Source organism: Mytilus galloprovincialis, chromosome 3, assembly GCF_965363235.1.
Source record: "Mytilus galloprovincialis chromosome 3, xbMytGall1.hap1.1, whole genome shotgun sequence".
NCBI lineage: Eukaryota > Metazoa > Mollusca > Bivalvia > Mytilida > Mytilidae > Mytilus > Mytilus galloprovincialis.
Window position 1 is genome coordinate 69,636,961 of NC_134840.1, and position 21,369 is coordinate 69,658,329.

Genomic DNA, 21,369 nt, shown 5'->3' on the forward strand with positions numbered 1-21,369 from the left:
GAAGAATTCTGACAGGGAGATTGGGAAGTTAGGGTAAGTGTTGAAAAAACAAAAATAGTTTGAAAATTGTAAGTTAAATAATTTTGGACATTGCTTAAGTGAAAGATTATTAATTGTGTATTGTAACTGTAATGTTACTACAGTCAAATCATCTTAAAAAATATAATTACTGTCTTTTAAAAAGTAATTGTCTTGCATTCATGTGAAAGGGTACAACAACGTTTTATATTCCCAGACACTTAAAGAGTGACATAAACTGTATATACAACTTAGAATTGATTATTAGAATTTAAAAAATGAGTAAGAGAATTTGAGTGTCACATTTAATAATTAATGTGACCATAAATTAAAACTCAGCTTTTATAAAAGATAAACAGTTTAATCCTGAACTTATAAATTCCCTTGGGTTTCATTCAGGGGTGTTTCTAGGATATTTGAAAGAAGGGGGAAAGATTAAAATTTTTTGCCTAGCAAACTTTATTGACCTAATCATATATTTCTGATAGTTTTCACAACATACCGGTAATCACTCATTTTCAAGCTTGAAAAGGTGACCTATTCCACCTTGCATATAGGAAGTGCCCCCTCAAGGTAATTCTACATTAAGTTTTTGTCACTTTGACATGAAATCTGGAATATATTTAAAAAAAAATGTATTTGATTTTAGGGACAATGAACATGAAAATCAAGGGATAGCACCTGGTTTATCTAGTCCAAAGAAAGGTCAGGAAGAAGAAGAGGGATGGACAGAAGTGAAGAGGAAGAACATGTAAGTTGCTTAGAAAACAGATTGTTATTAGCACTAAATTTAAACCTTAATGCATAGAATATTATCAGATTATTACATGGCATTTTTCATATCGCATGTATTATCAGCCCTAGGTTCAATATCAGCCCAAGAGCCGCATGGCTCGAGGGCTGATATTGACCGAGGGCTGATAATACATGCGATATGAAAAATGACATGTTATGATCTTTTTATCATATGCTTCAACAGTAGAGAAAAATAACAGATTCTTATATTGATCCTTCTACGTGGTTCCCGAAAAGAAGTTGAAAGAGTAAAAAGTTCACGGACGTCGGACCCAAAATTTGATTCATTCAATATGAAATCTTTCTATCATATGCCTCAACAGAGAAGAAAAAAACACATTTTAATATGGACAAATCAACAAAAAAATAATTCAACAATATACATAATAAACATTGTTTAGAAAAGTCAACTTTTTTTAAGTAACTTTCTAAATAATGTTTCAGAAAAACTTCAAAATGCATTTATTCAATTTTTTTTTTTCTTTTTTTTTTTAATTTAATTTAATTATTTTACACAACATACTTTCCAGTATTCAAATAATTGTTTTGTACACTACTTTGTACTGTTTTTCACTGAAAACGTTAGCATTGAGGTGTAGTTTCCGGAATTTGCCGAGTATCATCGGAATGCCATGTGATAACGTTACGGAAAGGCATGTGATAACAATCGAAGCATGTGATAAACTTTTCATATCAGCCCGCTAAGCAACAATTCGAAAAATATGGAAAATACTTTAATTTAATGCAATTATCATACGGTAAAAATCATATGTTATTTAGTCTAAGTATATGATAAAAAATGTTATGTCCGTCTACCTTGATATCCACATGACATAAGAACCAATATTTGTTACTTTGTCTTAATGAAAATATGGGACTTACACAAACTATATGGTAGAAGACCATTTAACATTCCATGGATATGTGTTTTAATATAGTTTGTATTTCATATCAAATGTTTGTCAGCATACATTATATTTAAAATTTTCAAAAATTTTGAAATTTTAAGTGCTATATGATATAGAATTATCTTTTAACTATTCATACATCTGCATTTTTTATAGTCCCCTATCGACCAAGTGGAAAGGGACTTTAGGTTTGCTGTCTGTCTGTCTGTCTGTCTGTTTATCAGTTAGTCAGTCTGACCGACTGACGGACCAACCAACGGACGGACAGACAGACAGACAGACGGACAGACTGACAGACAGACAGACAGACAGACAGTTTTCCACACTTTTGTTCTTCTTTCTTGAAGATTTTAATTTGGTATATAGTTTTATAATGGCAAGGTACAGATCAAGTTTGAATTTTGGTGGACTGGTGATTTAGTCCAGAGTTATGGTCCATATCTAATGATAAACTAAGAGTACTATGTTAAATCATATTTCTGTGCAAAGAAAGATAACTAATTTTTTTTAAAGATTTTTAATAGACATTCTTTGGTAAATTGTTTAAAGAATTTTGTGGCAGGTTTGGTTGTTATTTTGTATAAACTTATTTTCTGAATGCTATAAATATTTTTTTTTTATGAAGTCAAATCCTTTGAATGCATAATATTCTATTTTTATTAGCTCACCTGGCCAAAAAGGGCTAAGCGATGTTTTCTCATCACTTGGCGTCAGTCATCCATTGTCATCCGTTGTCCGTCGTTTGTCGTCCCTTGTTAACTTTTACAAAAATCTTCTCCTCTGAAACTACTGGGCCAATTTACACCACACTTGGCCACATCATCATTGGGGTATCTTGTTAAAAAAATGTTCCCGGTGACTTGGCCAACCAACCAAGATGGCTGCCATGGCTTAAAATAGAACATAGGGGTAAAATGTAGATTTTGGCTTATATCTCTGAAACCAAAGCATTTAGAGCAAATCTAAAATGGGGTAAGTTGTTTGTCAAGTCAAAATCTATCTGCCCTGAAATTTTCAGATAAATTGGACAATTCTTTGTTGGGTTGATGCCCCTGAATTAGTCATTTTAAGAAAATTTTATAAAACTGCAAAAATCAAAAAAGTTTTGGATACGACTGCAAAAATAAAAAAAGTTTGGTCGTATATTGGTATCACTTTGTCCTCGTCAGCGTCATCAGGGTCATCCAAGACAGATGGTTTCTGAGAAATAACTTTAGTACAAGTAAATAGAAATCCATGAAATTTTAACACAATGTTTATAACCACAAAAGGAAGGTTGGATTTAATTTTGGGGGTTGTGGTCCCATACGTTTAGGAATTAGGGGCCTAAAGGGGCCAAAAACAAGCATTTATCAAGTTTCAGGACAATAAGTTGTGTATAAGTATTTCAATTGCTCTGAAATTGTACCACAATGCTTAATACTATAAGTAGAAAGTTGGGAATTATTTTAAGGGTTATGGGGCAATTAGTCTAGGAATTAAGGGCCAAAAAGGGACCAAAAACAAGCATTTTTCTAGTTTCAGTACAATTACTTGTGTGTAACTGTATGGATCTCTCTGACATTGTACCACAAGGTTCCATAAAACATAGGAAAGGCTGGGATTGAGTTTTGGGTTAATTTCCCCAAACATAAAGGATTAAAGGGCAAAAAAAGAGCCAAAAAGAAGCATTTTTCTAGTTTATAGACAATAACTTGTGTTTAAGTGTATGGATCTCTCTGAAATTATCACTTTTCTCCCCAGAAATTTTGGATAGCATCACATTTAGCGTTAAAAAAATAAACTGTATATTTAGCTCACCTGGCCAAAAGGGCCAATTGAGCTTTTCTCATCACTTGGCGTCTGTCATCCGTGGTCCATGGTCCGTCGTCGTCGTCAGTAACTTTAAAAAAAATCTTCTCCTCTGAAACTACTGGGCCAAATTTAACCAAACTTGGCCACAATCTTCATTGGGGTATCTAGTTTAAAAATGTGTCCGGTGACCAGGCCAACCAACCAAGATGGCCGCCATGGCTAAAAATAGAATGTAGGGGTAAAATGTAGATTTTGGCTCATAACTCTGAAACCAAAGCATTTAGAGCAAATCTGACAGAGAGAAATTGTTTACCAAGTCAATATCTATCTGCCCTGAAATTTTCAGATGAATTGGACAACCTGTTGTTAGGTTGCTGCCCCTGAATTAGTAATTTTTAGGAAATTTTGCTGTTTTTGGTTATTATCTTGAATATTATTATAGATAGAGATAAACTGTAAACAGCAATAATGTTCAGCAAAGTAAGATCTACAAATAAGTCAAGTGACCAAAATGGTCAGTTGACCCCTTAAGGAGTTATTGCCCTTTATAGTAAATTTTTAACAAATTTCATTAATTTGGTAAAGGAGAAGGGGCTATAAAGGCCAATATTGGCCTCAATTTCGAGAATTTTTTAAATTCTACTTATTCGTATGTGTATGGCTTTCTTTTTTCGTTGGACATATTCATTTTATGAAAAAAATGTTTTTTTGTAGTTATGACGTCACAATGCCGTGTTTTGACAACACTTCACGTGCATATTTGTTGGCTTTTCGCAATTTTTTACCCATTTTCGCCAAGTTTTTTTACGAAAAAAGTACCTGCGCATTCTTGCCCCAACAAAATATTTTGTCAGAGCAATATTATCAACTAAATGCATCTTATGTTGAAATATTGTCGTGGGGCAAAGCTGCGCTCATACTGAATTTTAATTAAAAACTTGCTCAAAACCGGCATCGAAGATCTCTAATTATTGTCCGTTTTTCCCGGTATCGGAAAAAAAAAGGAACATATATGTATTTTTTTAACATTTTTTTTGGTCAATGGTTGATAACAATAAAGTTCGGCTATAGAAAGTAAATTACAAAGCGTATTTCTTCATATTAAAGTAAAACATAGCCTCTCAAGTAAAGCCTAGCCCTTACCGTCTATATTTATTGTAAGTGATTACGGAACTGACGCACGGAATTTTACTGGTGCTTTTGTTAAGAAGCTTTTTATAGTGGAATAGAAATCAGCGTATCATTCATTAGATACTTGGTATTAACAGACAGAATTGAAAGAACTAAATATAATTTAAAAGATGTGATTATATTTTTGAAAATGGTGGAATTCGTACCTGTGAAAGGTAAGTTAAGCTTAAACTACATCACATGAACTTGTCACGTAAAAAGTTCTTCCGTCTTTTCATATTATTATCATCTTACGAAAAAGCAAAATGGAAACAAAATTTTAATTCTATGATTATTTTTCTTTTCATTGCTTTAAAGTAATACAAAAATAAATAAGACGGAACACAATCTACAAAAATCGTATTTATAAATTCCACGGCACAGCAGACGAAAACTTCAGTTTCCATTTTGCACTGACGTCTGTTAGGTAAAAAAAAAATTACCATGACGTAATCGCCAACAATGAAATGGTCATTTCATTGATATAAAGTTGAATCGTAAATAAGAAGTAAAGAAATAAAAAAAAAAAAAAAAATTGTTCCTACGGTTTTAGAATTAAAATGATAAATATGACTTATTTACGATATTTAGTTACTGTGTTCATGTGGTTCACATCGCCTACACGCTCCGCTGCGGGGAAAATATTTTACGTTCGAATCTCATCAGAGCCAAATTTTTTTTTCATCATTTTGTAATTTTTTACATTTGTCGTTTTGAATCACATGATCATTTATGAATAATTAAAGACACCTTTACAGCAACAAAAAAAAAAAAAAAAAAATACAAGTATACCCCAACTTTGTGAATTGTTAGTTCTTAAGCTACATGTACTATCATCATTGACAGTTTTGCATGTGCTTTACCCATAAAGAAATGGTATATATGTGCTTAACAGGAAAGTTCCGTCTGTTGAATTTCATGATAGATACAAAAAAACAAAAGCAAAAACAACATGCACCAATATACGTGAAGACATTGTTTTTTTTAATGTTTTATACATAAATGTATACTGCAGATCACTGGAGACAGTGGACATGGTGGACCTAAATTATTACATGATAATTTTCTCATAGAAATGAGTGAGTATCTATATAATTTCCATCTTCGCTAGCTAAGGGTTACGATCCACTCCCGTTCCAGAAAGAAGGAGTGGAGAAGATGTATAATTTCGTGCAGTCGATTATTTGATACTGAGTGCATGCAGAAGATTCATAGTTCAATTAAAAGCATTGTGAACCCAGATTTAAAATTATTTATTTATGCGCAGCATCCAGAAGTAAAATTACAAAATATGGATTACATTATGTTATAGTCTGAAAATGTTTGAAATAATTGCCACTGGATGTTAAACATCAATACATTCATTTAATATTCGTATAACCAAACACAGAAATAAATTTGGCAACTTAAAATGTTATTTTTACTATGGAAAATCTTATGAAATTTTTGATGCACTGACTTTCAGTATCTACGCTATTAAGAAGAGTGAAAGACAGAGTTTCATCTTAAAAATAAATTGTTATGTTTGATCAAAATAATGTGTTATGTGAATAACAAACATCAAACACTAGACTGTTTCTTTTAAAAGAAAGCAATTTTAGTTGAACATTCATTATAATACCGGGCTTGTCTGATGTCGAAAATGTTCTGGTATTCTCCGTAGTTGCATGGTTTGCTGTCTTATTCATTCGCCTCCACATCTGATATGGCTATTTTGCACACCACATTGTAAAAAAACATTTCGCCTATATTCATAAACATGGATGTTTCTATTTTCTCCAATTAACTTTTAATTAACACTGTAAAAATCGTGCTTAGAATTTAAACACTAGTGATACATGTTTAGATCTAAACGTGTTTAGGGTTGTATTTAATTTCTAAACATATGTTTCAGTATGCACATAGTATTTAAGTTTGCCGTGAATTTAAACACGTTTAAAAATGAAAGTGTATAGAAATTAAACACATATTTAAAGCTAAACATGATTCTAAACACAACCCTAAACACATTGTGCTAAGAATTGTGTTTAGGATCTAAACACCGTTTTAAGGTGCATGCTAACGTTAGATTTTCAAATTTAGTTAACACATATATATTTGCCAAAAACAGATAGCAAAGAAATTTTTTAGGAGTTGAATAGATTTTGCAATTAAATGTACCAAATATTAATTGTATCCTCTTATGGTTTTCTTTTCAGAATGGATAAATTAAGAAAGGGAAGAAAAGATTCTAAATGTATATTGTGTGAAAAAAGAACGAAACCCGGAAAAAGAAGACCTTTGTGTGGAGAAACAAATAAAAATCTGCGCAATTTTCTCAGTAAGAATTTCCTTGTTTCACCCAATGATGATGACGTTATCTGTGATACTTGTCGACGGAAATACTACAGAGAAGGGCAAGCACAAGTAAATACACCCACTGTCCTTACAACTGATACAAATGCAAATGATCCTGATTTTATGCCACCATCTGCACCTAAAAGAGCAAAATTAAGTTCTCCTTTATCAATATCGCTCCTGATAGCTTCAACAATTAAAGGTCATGCACAATGTTGTCTTTGCAAAAAGCGTGGTCCAAAACTTATGGTTGTTCCACAAGAAGCACGATTTCATACATTTTTGGAAAAGAATATAATTATTCCTGCCGGATCACGGTGCTGTCCTCGTCATTTATGTACTGAAGGTTTTACAAAAGAAGCTAACGAAGACATGACTAGTGTGTATACTGTTTCTGACTTCAATCGCAGCGGACTACTTGAATTGATAGATACAATAAGAGAACATGCATTAAAAAATAAAAACGCAAGAATTGATTTTGATAAATCTTCTTCTTTAAATGACACAGACTTTCAAAATTTGACTGGCTTAACTATTACTGATTTTGAAGACTTATGTTCTCACATTCCAAACTCAGCTATAAGAGATACCCGAGTACGAAGCATGAGAACATGTATTGGTATATTTTTGACCAAACTTCGTTCGGGTATGTCTAATAAGATATTAGCAACTTTGTTTAATATAAGCAAAGATTCTATCAGGAAAGCTATTTCATCCGCAAGAGATGCAGTTAAACAGCACTTTACACCAAAATATTTAGGATTTGATCATGTATCCCGAGAAAGTGTTATACAAAACCACACTCGTCCACTGGCACAAACATTATTTGGTGATATCACAAACACAACTGCCATACTCGTAATTGATGGTACATATATTTACATACAAAAGAGTGGACAATTTAAATTTCAAAGTAGTACATACAGCATGCACAAATTTCGCAACCTCATTAAGCCAATGATGTTTGTCACAACTACAGGATACATTGTAAGTGTGATTGGACCCTACCTTTGTAACAGCAAAAACAATGATGCCAAACGTAACGAGAAGCAACTTTCGGTTGAAGACGGTAACACAACACGTTTAGTTACAAAGGTCCGCTGGGTTGTTGAGTCTGTTAATGGTAGAATCAAGCAGTGGCGCTTGCTTGACAAGGTATTACCAAATTCCCTTATACCGTATGCTGGTGAATATACACATTTTGTAAGTGCCATATGTAATAAGTATAGACCACCACTTAATGCTGGTAATGAAACTGATGACTTTCTTTTAGGTACAAAAATGCTTCACATGTCAAAGAAGAAAAATGAGCTCATGGAACGAGTTTCAAATGAAAACTTGCATTCCAGAAGTGGTAGGTGGCAAAAAATAGATGGCAACGATTCCGTTGAAGATTTTCCGAAACTGTCGGAGGAGGACATCAGGGACATAACTCTCGGTGTATACCAGGTTAAACTAGCAAAGAGTTATACTGAGGAACATCAAGAAAATGACGATTACTATGAAGTCATGCAACAGGGACATCAACTTATTAGAGTTAGAATGGCAAGTAGACATACAAGCAGCAAAACGCATAACCTATGGATTACATATGATGACTGCTGCATAAAAACTTGGTACTGTACTTGCAAGGCCGGTGCTCGAATTGTTGGTACTTGTAGTCACATTTCGTCAGTTATATGGTTACTAAGTTTTTACCGGCATCAAACCAAAGGAAATCAAGCAAAGCAATGGAAGGACTATGTCCATGATGCTAACCAGCCGGAAGTAGTTGATGATAGTGACAGTGAACCAGAGGAGTAAACATGTTTAGCATTTGTATTTAACTGAACAATTACTTGGACATATATAGGCATATAATATAATTCCATTTTTGTTTTGTATGTCTTTGTTGGGAAAAAACTGACGTACGTCGATATCAGGGTACTATTATAACATGTGAAAAGTTTCTAAAGATAAATGTGCTAACAGTATTTCAATAAATTTGAGTAATTTTTGAAATGCATAGTTTATGAAATTGTGAACTTTATCAGCAGAGTACATAAAAGTACACACCAACTCATTTTTGGTAATTTAAGGTAAAAGAAAACACAAACAATAACTGTAGATTCCCTCTAATTTAGTCATACATAGAACGAATGTTAATTTTGTTGTAACCATAGCAACTGTATAACTGATATTAAATGGTTAAATTTTATATCAATTTTATCCTTCATTGTATAAACACAATGTTTCACAAGTAATAGTGTATTCACGTTGATTATTTACTGTTTAATCTATTGTAAAAAGTACACAATACATAAAAAAAAAGGATAACATACGTAAAAAGCTGATATTTAAGCTTAGTCGGCATACCATTTTTATGACGTCATAACAAGAAAACGGTAAGAGATAACTATAAAATTCTTGGTGTTTTATAAGCTCCATATCATAGATATCAATTGAAAGAACTATCAATAGATTCTGAAGTGGGGCCAATTTTGCCCCTTAGAGCCCCTTCTCCTTTTTACAAAATATTTTCCTCTGTATCTAAAGGGCCAAGTTTATTTTAGGTAGAGAAAATTGTAAGTAGCAAGAATGATCAGTAAAGTAAGATGTACAAACACAATTTTGTCATGAATCCATCTGTGTCCTTCATAGACCAAGGTGAGTGACACAGGCTTTTAAGAGCCTCTAGTTTTGTGTTGGCATAAGTGAATGCTTTGGGGCTTTACAATCTAATTTTAGTGTTGATTATATAAGTGTCTTTCCATGATATGCTGCCTAATTATTTTTATTTCACCTGAATTTAAATGGTTTGCTTCATATTTCTAGGTTAAAAAGAGTACAGGTGTCGTCATCGGCTATAAGTCGTGTGATTGGTCACCGTGGTTATAATATAAATGCGATACGTGAAGTATCTGGAGCACGCATAGAAATAGAGAAGCAGAAAGGAAACGGTGGAGAAAGGGTAATTACAATCAAGTAAGTGTCAAAAGTCTATGTAGTATTTTCAAAGAAATAAATAATGATATTTTGTAATGTGTATAAATATTACTTTTAGTCCTGATTTTTATGGCCAACTGACTTAGGTTGGAGCCATATAGTGTTGCCTTTATCAGTCATTCTAACAGCTGTCATTTTGCAATAAACAGTTGTACAGACTTTTTTCTAAAAGCCTTCACATATAATGTTTCTGTGTGTGTTGCATTGTTGTTTATTTTTTGTTGCACTTCAGTGTTTCTGTTGTTTTGTTGTTTTCCTCTTATAGTTGATGTGTTACCCTCAATTTTAGTTTATAACCCGGATTTGTTTTCTCTCAATTGATGTATGACTTTCAAACAGCAGTATACTACTGTTGCCTTTGTTGAGCTGACTTTTATACAACTGCAAAAAATTTGGCGATGGTATATTGGTATCATGTCCTCATTGTTGTCCTTGTCCACCGTCAATCCAGTGTTCTCCCCAAGACCTTTTAGCATAATGGTAATGAGATGCTATAATCTTACATGTGATGCTATTTGAATTGGTTTTCTTATAGATTATGTTATGTATGTGGTGCTATGATTTTTAGAAACAAGATGGTATTTCAATTTCTCCTGTTCACCAGGATGCTAAATGAAATATCTGGGGAGAACAATTTGTCCACGTCTTCTGAGGACATTTGGTTTCCAGACACTAATTTTAGAATAATTAAAAAGAAATCTATGAAATTTAAACACAAGGATGGTTGGGATTGATTAAGGGGGTACCAACAGTTTAGGAATTAGGGGCCAAAAAGGGGCCCACATAGGCATTTTTTTTCTAGTTTCCAGACAATAACTTGTGGAATGGTGTATGGGTCTCTCTGAAATTATACTACAAGTTTCCATACCACAAAAGGATGGTAAGAGTTGGCCTTCGGGTGTTATGGGTCAAACCGTTTAGGAATTAAGTGCAAAAAAGGGGATAAACAAGGGTGTCCTGGTTAATGAATAATTACAAAGTACAAAACAAGATTTAAAAGCAGTGTAAGGGAGGTGTTTCAAACACAACATTGACAATTACCTCTGTCAGTCAATCCATCAGTCAGTCCGTCCGTCATTCCTTCTGTCCCATTATAGCCAAATTGAAATTTTTTGTTGCATTTATCTCAGGAACAAGGATTTCTGAAATTGGGTTTCAGGGTTTATATAATTCAGTTATAACGTGTGATGCATTTTCATATTCATCACTCTACAACTTCGTGTTTACCGAACACTTGTATCATTTTACACATGATAGCCAAGTTGAAAATTATCATCACATTTTTCTCGGGAACTACACTCCAAGGATTTCTGAAATTTGGTTTCAGGGATTATATAAGTTAGCTATACCCCTGTGATGCGTTTTCATATACATCACTCAACAACTTCCTGTTTACTGAAAACTTACATATTTTTACACTATTAAGATTATCCACTTGCGATGGGGGTATTATCAGTGAGCGAAGTTTTTTAGAAGTTACTATTTTAAATATGATGATGCAGGTAATTTGATTTTAGCCATGTTTATGTATGCCCTTTGCTATTTTAGGACTTTTACGATGAATTTAACTGATGGGTTATTATGATTGCAAGCTCCATTTGAAATCTGAATTGAGATTATAACCCTAAATTAAGGGAGAGATTTTTTTTGAAAAAGAGGGAGGGGGGGGGGGACAATTTGTTAAAAAATTAAAAAGAAAATTTCTTCAAATAATTTTCATAGATCAGTGAACAAGGTTAAGTTTTGATGGTTAAGTCCATATCTCAGATACTATAAGCAATTGGGCTACTATATTTGATGTATGGAAGTATTGTAAGGTGAAAATGTCAAACTGATGTGTGTCATTTGACCTTGACCTTATTATATGGTTCAGTGGTTATAGTTAAGTTTTTATGTTTTGGACTGTTTTTCTTATACTTTATGCAGTGTATGGAATGATTGTAAGGTGTACATGTCAAACTGGTAGGTTTCATCTGACCTTGACCTCATTTTTATGTTTCAGTGGTCTAAAGTTTTGTTTTTTGTGTATTGGTCTTTTTTTCTAATACTATATGCAACAGGTCATTTATGTTTGGTGTATGAAAATATTTTATGATGTTCAAGTCAGTCTGGCAGGATTTATTTGACCTTGACCTCATTTTCAGGGTTCATTGAGCAGTGTTAAGTTTTTGTGTTTTGGTCTATTTTACTTGAATTATAAGCAATAGGTCAACTATACATCTATATGTGTTGTATGGAAGGATTGTAAGCTGTATATGTATGTCTAGCAGGTATCAGCTGACCTTGACCTCATTTTGGTGGTTCATTGGTCAATGTTATGGTTTCATGGTTAAGTTTGTTTCTTAGATACTAGAAGCAATAGGTCAACTATATTTAGTGTAATGAATGATTGCAAAGTGTACATATATTTCTTGTTTTGTTTATCTGATCTTGACGTCATTCCCTTGGATCATGATAAGTTTGTGTATTAAGCTTTATATTTAGCAGTATCAGCATTATATTAATGGTAAGTAAAGAAGGCTAGACATTTCAGTGTGTGCGCTCTTGATGGAATAGGAAATAAATAATTTCATATCTAAATATAGTAGGTTAGAAGTTAATAGTTTGATAATCATACATAAGACAACTGATTTTTTTCTTCTTCAGGGGAACACCTGAAAGCACTAAGCAGGCACATGCTTTGGTTATGGCCTTGGTATCTGATCCTAAAAAAGAATTGAAGGAGTTAATACCAAAGTTTACTAGCAGATTAGATTTGACACAATCCCCAGGTCCAACCATGTTAAAAGTTTCACAGCGGCTGTCAAATCAAAAGAATGATCACCAATCACTGCCAATAGTTTGTAACAAACAGCAATCAATGTCTAATGAGTCAGCAGATCCTATGACTTTTGCAAGCGTTGCTGCAGCTGGGCTTGTGGCCTCAATGGGTAATAGTCCAGGACGTAGATCAACAAGTATTAGACCTATGACACCTCAGGAAATTGTGGCTCAAAGAACAAATAACTCTGTTGGAATGCAACCAGTAAGAATTAGTGTAAGAGGGATAATTTTTTTTACGACTGCAAAAAAATTGTGTTTGTATAATGCACTCATGTCGTTGTCGTTGCTGTCGTCATCGGTTTGGTACAGAGATACATTTGATTTCTAGACAATAAATTAAGTTTTTAAAAGTGAATGGATGACTCTGAAATTGTACCATAAGGTTCCATATCACAAAGGGATGGCTGAGATTGAGTTTTGCTCCAAATGTTCAGGAATTAGGGGTAAATAGGGGCTAAAAACAAGCATTTTCTACTTTCCAGACAATAACGTGTTAAAGTTTATGGAACTCTCTGACATTGTACATTTTGCCTGAAAAGAAAATAATCTTTAAAATTTCACCAAAAATTATGGGGACTTTCCAAAAGGGGGATTTTTTTTTCAAATTTAATATTAGTTCATATTTTTTTTTTTCAGGGAGGGGACAAAATATATCGGGGGAATTTTTTATTTCAATATTTTTTTATTTTTTTTCCCCATATTTCCATTGATTATTTCTGACTTATGTCAATTATGTTTAAAAGCAATAAATACTGATATGACAGGGGATACTCACCAAACAGGGTGTGTAAATTATTATAACAGATTAACTAATTGGACAAGTATCTAGAAATCTTCAATTGCATAGTATTGTGCAATAGCAAGAAATATCCAACTGCACAGTATTGCGCAATAGCACCATAATGCACAATAGCTCAGAATTGCACAATATCAAGAAATTGTCAATTGAAAATAGATACAAATCTTTTAAAAATTTTCAATGGGATTAATTTAAAGAGTTTATTTTTGGGGGATTCTAATAAATCTTGTATTACTATTGGATATTGGGCCATATTTTTGAATTGGTCTACATTGAGGTCCTAAATTAAACTTGATTTCATCAAAAACTGAATTATTGTGGCTCTGGTATGCTGAACCTTATTGTGCATTTAGATTTGATATTTTCGTCCGTCGTTGTTAACTTTTACAAAAACATTCTCCTCTAAAACTAATGGGCCAAATTAAACCAAACTTAGCCACAATCATTATTAGGGTATCTAGTTTGAAAAAAGTGTGTGGTGACCCGGCCAACCAACCAAGATGTCCGCCATGGCTAAAAATAGAACATAGGGGTAAAATGTAGATTTTGGCTTATATATCTGAATCCAAAGCATTTAGAGCAAATCTGACAAGGGTGAAATTGTTTATCAAGTTAATATCTATCTGCCCTGAAATTATCAGATGAATCGGACAACCGCTTGTTGGGTTGCTGCCCCTAAATTGGTAATTTTAAGGAAATTTTGCCGTTTTTGGTTATTATTTTGAATACATGTATTATTATAGATAGAGGTAAACTGTGAACAGCAATTATGCTCAGCAAAGTAAGATCTACAAATAAGTCAACATGATCAAAATGGCCAATTGACCCCTAAAGGAGTTATTGCCCTTTATTGTTAATTTTTAACAATTTTTCGTAAATTTTTGTAATCTTTTACAGTTTTTTGTTGATATCTCTGAAACTGAAGCATTTAGAGCAAATCTGACCAGTGGCAAAATTGCATCAGATTTAGATATATCTGCCCTGAAATTTCAGACAAATCCATCAACCAGTTGTTGGGTTGCTGCCCCTGAGTTACTAATTTTATGGAAATTTTGCAGTTTTTTGCTATTATCTTAGATATTATTATAGTATCTAATGATATCTTATACTATAAATTATGATTTTAACCTTATTTTACATAATTTCCAAAGCATCAGTAAATACAGGTGAGCTACGCAGGCTCTTTAGAGCCTCTAGTTTGTTTCCATTCTCTAACTTTAGTTTGCCACAACCAAATGTTATGAAATTTATACACAATGCTTATTACCACTAAACACAGTTAAAGTTTAAGTCCAAACCAAAAGAACAACGCAACATAAAATTGTGTTTTCAGGTGAAATCTTTCTAAATTCCACCAACAGGACTAAGTAGAGTTCTATTTAAGTTCATAATTTTCGAGACTCACTTACTGTTATTTCTTTATTATTACAATGTATAATTATATATTGTTTTATATTTTATTATCTTGGGCACAAATTTACAATGCAGCTAGTGTGATCAACTAAATGTTTAATCACATATTTATATTTTTGTCAATTGCTTCAAGTTGTTCAAATTTTTTTCAGGAAATTAACGAGAGCAGACTTTTTGAAAATATACAATATCACAATGATTCACAAAACATGGTCGTAGCGGATTTTGAAATGACATTAGGTAAGTAATTTTTAGCTCACCTGGTTAAAAGGGTGGCTGTCATCCTCTGTAATTTTTTACAAAAATCTTCTCTATTGAAACTACTGGGCCAAAAGTAACCACTTGGTCACAATCATCATTGGGGTATCTAGTTTGTAAAATGTGTACAATGACCCCAAATGCAAACCAAGATGGCTGACATGGCTAAAATTAGAACAGGTGAAATGCAACAGGAGCTAAAATGAACAAAATGTTAAGCTCTACCAATTGTCCATATAAGTCAAAACTGTCGGACAACTTCTTATATGACAAATTTTACCATCTTTTTAGCTCATCTGGCCCAAAGGGCCAAGTGAGCTTTTCTCATCACTTGGCGTCCGTCATCCGTCGTCGTTGTCAGTCGTCGACCGTCGCCATTAACTTTTACAAAAATCTTCTCCTCTGAAACTACTTGGCCACAATCATCATTTGGGTATCTAGTTTAAAAATTGAGTCCGCCATGGCTAAAAATAGAACATAGGGGTAAAATGTATATTTTGGCTTATAACTCTGAAACCAAAGCATTTAGAGCAAATCTGACATGAGGTAAAATTGTTGATCAAGTGAAGATCTATCTGCCCTGAAATTTTCAGATGAATCCGACAACCCATTGTTGGGTTGCTGCCCCTGAATTAGTAATTTTAAGGAAATTTTGCTGTTTTTGGTTATTATCTTGAATATTATTATAGATAGAGATAAACTGTAAACAGCAATAATGTTTAGCAAAGTAAGATTTACAAATAAGTCAACATGACTGAAATGGTCAGTTGACCCATTTAGGAGTTATTGGCCTTTATAGTCAATTTTTAACCATTTTTCGTAAATCTTAGTAATGTTTTACAAAAATCTTCTCCTCTGAAACTACTTGGCCAAGTTAATTATATATAGAGACAATTGTAAGCAGCTAGAATTTTCAGTAAATTAAGATGATCAAACACATCACCATCACCAAAACACAATTTTGTCATGAATCAATCTGCGTCCTTTGTTTAATATTCACATAGACCAAGGTGAGCGACACCGGCTCTTTAGAGCCTCTAGTTTTTTCTCACATCCCCCTTTCCCTTATTCCAAAACTGATCTCAATTCAAGTTTCTAATGGAGTTTGCAACAATAACTACTCATTTAAATACATCATAAAATATTAAAATGTAAAAAAAGTGCTTGTAATCACTGAATGGTAAAGATTGTTTTAATTTATTAGTTGGTAGTAAAGGTGAATATACATTGTATATTGTATAAAACAATGATTTAAGTTGATTCAATTTCTATTCTGGACCAAGAAAGATAACTCCAATTTTCAAAGAATATTTCATAAAAACTGCAATTGAAAATTTCTTGCTATTGCGTAATATTGTGCATTTAGATATGTCTTGCTATTGCGCAATACTGTGCAACTGAAGATTTCTTGCTATTGCACAATACTGTGCAATTGAAGATTTCTTGCTATTGCGCAATTGAAAATTTCTTGCTATTGCGCAATTTAAAATTTCTTGCTATTGCACTATACTGTGCAATTGAAGATTTCTTCTATTGCGCAATACTGTGCAATTGAAAATTTCTTGCTATTGCACAATACTTAATATAATAATGTTGGACCCCGATTTGGATCAACTTGAAAACTGGGCCCATTATCAAAAATCTAAGTACATGTTTAGATTCAGCATATCAAAGAACCCCAAGAATTCCTAAACTGTTGGGACTAAAACTCCTAAAATCAATCCCAACCTTCCTTTTGTGTTCATAAACCTTGTGTTTAAATTTCATTGATTTCTATTTACTTATACTAAAGTTATTGTGCAAAAACCAAGAATAATGCTTATTTGGGCCCTTTTTTGGCCCCTAATTCCTAAACTGTTGGGACCAAAACTCCCAAAATCAATCCCAACCTTCCTTTTGTGGTCATAAACCTTGTGTTTAAATTTCATTGATTTCTATTTACTTATACTAAAGTTATTGTGCGAAAACCACAGTAGAACACATTAGGAATCCTTATGTAGTTTATTATCCCCTGAGCTTTTGGCTAAGATGCCAAAAAACAAATGTATGAATATTTAATCGCCGAAAATCTCTAAAGACAAGTAGTTAAGATTTCCCAAATTGCAAAAGTCGTAGAAATATTGTTTGTCATCAAAACGTAGTCAACTACGTATATCTACGTCAGTAGTCTATTAATATAAGCGGCAATTTTGAATGTGAAGACGAAATTTTCGTATCTTTTCAATTTGGACGCAGGGGTTCAAATTAAATAGCGGTGGTCCGAGGTCTGCGACCTTCCACTTTTGCAGTCGGACTTTCTACTTGGTTACTAGCTACGACATTCGGACCTTGAAAGAGAATCAAAAAATAACTTTGCAAACATTTTTACCAAAGTTTCCTAATAAACCATCTCAAACTTATTTTCATCATTACTATTCATGACAGCGATGTTCAATTTGTTCAACCGTTAGCTTTATACAGAAAATTGCCGATAAATAATGTGTAAATCCGTTTAAATTGTTTCTCACTATCTGTCAAAACAACATTGTAAACAAAATGGCTGCCGTGAGATTACAATATCGGATCCAATTCCGAATGCGGACAAGGGTAATCCCGGGTTTTGGCTATTAACTAAAAAAATCCAGACAGGTGACAAAATACATCTATGCATGGTAAATAAATATAAACACTAGAATTGAAAACCAAAAGATATATGTAAAAGAAAAAAAAAGCAGAAAATTATTTTTACACCAATTTAAATGTCAAAATCCAATACAATGTGACAGCTGGGAACAGTTTATCTATAAATGTTCCTGGTAACAGTATAATTTTTTTTTTATCAGTGATAAATGTTGGTTATGCATGTTAAATGCTTTTCAAGTTAAATATATTACTTGAATTTCAAGGGATATTTTTTTCTTCTCAATTTTGATAGGTCAGTTAAAATAGCTGGAAGTTTCTTATATAAAAAAGATGTGGTATGATTGCCAATGAGACAACTACCCACAAGAGACCAAAATGACCAAAACTTGGTAACGGTCAAGATCCCCACCCCTAAACCATATATATTAATGTATGGGACAATTTAACAAATCATATGAAATATAGGTGGAGTTCGTGGGGTCACTCTACCCCTTTCTGTTTGAGAATTTATAACGTTCGAGATCCATAATCTTAGACAATATATATTTATGTATGGGACAATATTACAAATCAAATGAATTATAAGGGGGTCCCTATGGTCACTAAACACCCTCCTGTTTGAGAACTTGGAAAAATTCGAGATCATCACCCCTTAACCATATATACTCATGTATAAGACTATATAACATATCAAATGAAATATAGGGGAAGTCCCTGTGGTCACCTGAGTGAGAAATTGGAATGTATATTCATGTATGAGAACTAATCAAATGAAATATAGGGAGAGTTCTTAGGGTCACCCTTCCCACTCCTGTTTGATAACTTAGAAACAGATGAGATCCCCACCCCTCAACCATATATATTCATGAATTTGACAATATAACAAATCAAATGAAATATAGGGGAAGTCACTGGGGTCAGCCACCCCTCCTGTTTGAAAACTTGATAACGGTCGAGATTCCCACTCATAAACCATATATATTCATGTATGGGACAATATAAAAAATCAAATGAAAAATAGGGGAAGTCCCTAGGGTCACCCACACCCTCTTGTGTGTGTTTTGAGAACTTGTAAAAGATTGAGATACCAACGCCTTAACCATATTCATTCCTGTTTGTCATTTAAAAAAAGATTGAATGACGTACAAGGTCAATCTCATAGGCGACACATATGCATATCACTTCGCTACACCCTAACACCTGTCATTTTATTCCAAACTTAGACATCGTGGACTTGGGGTGAAGGTGGGAGTCATTTACATTTACTAGGGACAGGTCAGTCAGATCTCACCATTGATCCCTGTAGTAATAAACATCTGTACAACACAAACTCAGTTTTCTTTCCAGGGAAGCAAGTCCATTCATACTTTTACAAGCTCGTACTAAAGTCAACTTGAACCACTAACAGTCAACTAATACGAACAATTACGATCAACTAGAAGAACTGCAATCATTGCAGATTTGTACCACTGCTGAATCATGAAAGACTCATGACCATTCGGGGTCATGTGCGTTGCTATTGAAAACCTTGATAAAATATGAATTATTTGCCTTGACATTAATTCATTAAATGAATATAAATGTATAATTATATATGAATGTTTAATGTTTGTTCTTTTAAATCTTAAAAAAAAAAGTTAAACAACATTGCCATGGTTTTCATATTTATGTTTGCCTTGGTTTTTGATTAACTGCCTACAGTGCTTACAGCCCTTTGATTGATTATTGGCCTAGTTTTAAAGTTGGTCCAAATCGGGGTCCAAAATTTAAGTTTGTTTGATTTCATCAAAAATTGAATAATTGGGGTTCTTTGTTATGCCAAATCTAACTGTGTATGTAGATTCTTAATTTTTGGTCCCGTTTTCAAATTGGTCTACATTAATGTCCAAAGGGTCCAAAATTAAACTAAGTTTGATTTTAACAAAAATTGAATTCTTGGGCTTTTTTGATATGCTGAATCTAAACATGTACTTAGATTTTTGATTATGGGCCCAGTTTTCAAGTTGGTTCAAATCAGGATCCAAAATTATTATATTAAGTATTGTGCAATAGCAAGAAATTTTCAATTGCACAGTATTCAGCAATAGCAAGAAATCTTCAATTGCACAGTATTGTGCAATAGCAAGAAATTTTCAATTGCACAGTATTGCGCAATAGCAAGAAATCTTCAATTGCACAGTATTGTGCAATAGCAAATATTTTCAATTGCACAGTATTGCGCAATAGCAAGAAATATCTAATTGCACAATATTGTGCAATAGCAAGAAATTTTCAATTGGAGTTATCTTTCTTTGTCCAGAATAGTAGTTGAATCAACTTAAATCATTGTTTTATACAATATACAATGTATATTCACTTTTACTACCAACTGATAAATTAAAACAATCTTTACCATTCAGTGATAACAAGCACTTTATTTTACATTTTAATATTTTATGATGTATTTAAATGAGTAGTTATTGTTGCAAACTCCATTAGAAATTTGAAATGAGATCAGTTTTTGAAAAAGGGAAAGGGGGATGTGAAAAAAAAATGGGGGGGAAATTTTTCTCATTTCAGATTTCATAAATAAAAAGAAAATTTCTTCAAACATTTTTTTGAGAGGATTAATATTCAACAGCATAGTGAATTGCTCAAAGGCAAAAAAATATTTTAAGTTCATTAGACCACATTCATTCTGTGTCAGAAACCTATGCTGTGTCAACTATTTAATCACAATACAAATTTAGAGCTGAATCCAGCTTGAATTTTGTGTCCATATTTGCCCCAACCGTTCAGGGTTCAACCTCTGCGGTCATATATAGCTGCGCCCTGCGGAGCATCTAGTTAATTATTGCGTTTACAATATTTTTTTCTTATACAATGTTATTATTCATTTGATTATAGAGCATCTGGTTGATAATTGCTAAAAAGAAATGGTTTAGTTAAAAACATCAAAGCTGTGATTGTATACATATTTGAAATAATACACATCTATAATTTATTTGAAATAATACGCATCTATAATTTATTTGAAATAATACACATCTATAATTTATTTGAAATAATACACATCTTCAGTTGGAAACTTCCCAGAGGTGCTATCCAGCACTTTGATTTGATAAACTGATACATTGAACATTGTGAAGTTATTGTTTTCTTACAGTCTAACAACAGAATTACTAAGTATTGCGCAACAGCACAGTGTATTGCACAACAGCAAGAAATCTTATATTGAATATAAACTCAATTCATGTAACCAATTTCAAGTTCTTTGACTACATTTATTCAGAAACCTATAATATGTCAAATATTTAATAAAGTCCAAATTCAGACCTGTATCAAGGTTGAATATTGTGTCCATTTTTGCCCAAACTGTTCAGGGTTGGACCTCTGTGGGCATATCCATCTTTGCTCAGCCAGTTTATTTATGATGAAGAGTGATTCTGAAGCAAACTTTTGTAGACT

The 21,369-nt window shown here is 32.9% G+C and overlaps 1 protein-coding gene across 1 annotated transcript; it reads left to right on the forward strand.

Annotated features, from left to right (window-relative positions):
- Positions 1-2,688: 2,688 nt before the first annotated feature.
- On the forward strand, positions 2,689-10,623 carry LOC143066779 (uncharacterized). Its single transcript, XM_076239589.1, has 5 exons — positions 2,689-2,693; positions 4,817-4,861; positions 6,884-8,821; positions 9,837-9,972; positions 10,576-10,623. Exons 1-5 carry the CDS (start codon positions 2,689-2,691, stop codon positions 10,621-10,623), a joined length of 2,172 nt encoding a protein of 723 aa, XP_076095704.1.
- The last annotated feature ends 10,746 nt before the right edge of the window (positions 10,624-21,369 follow it).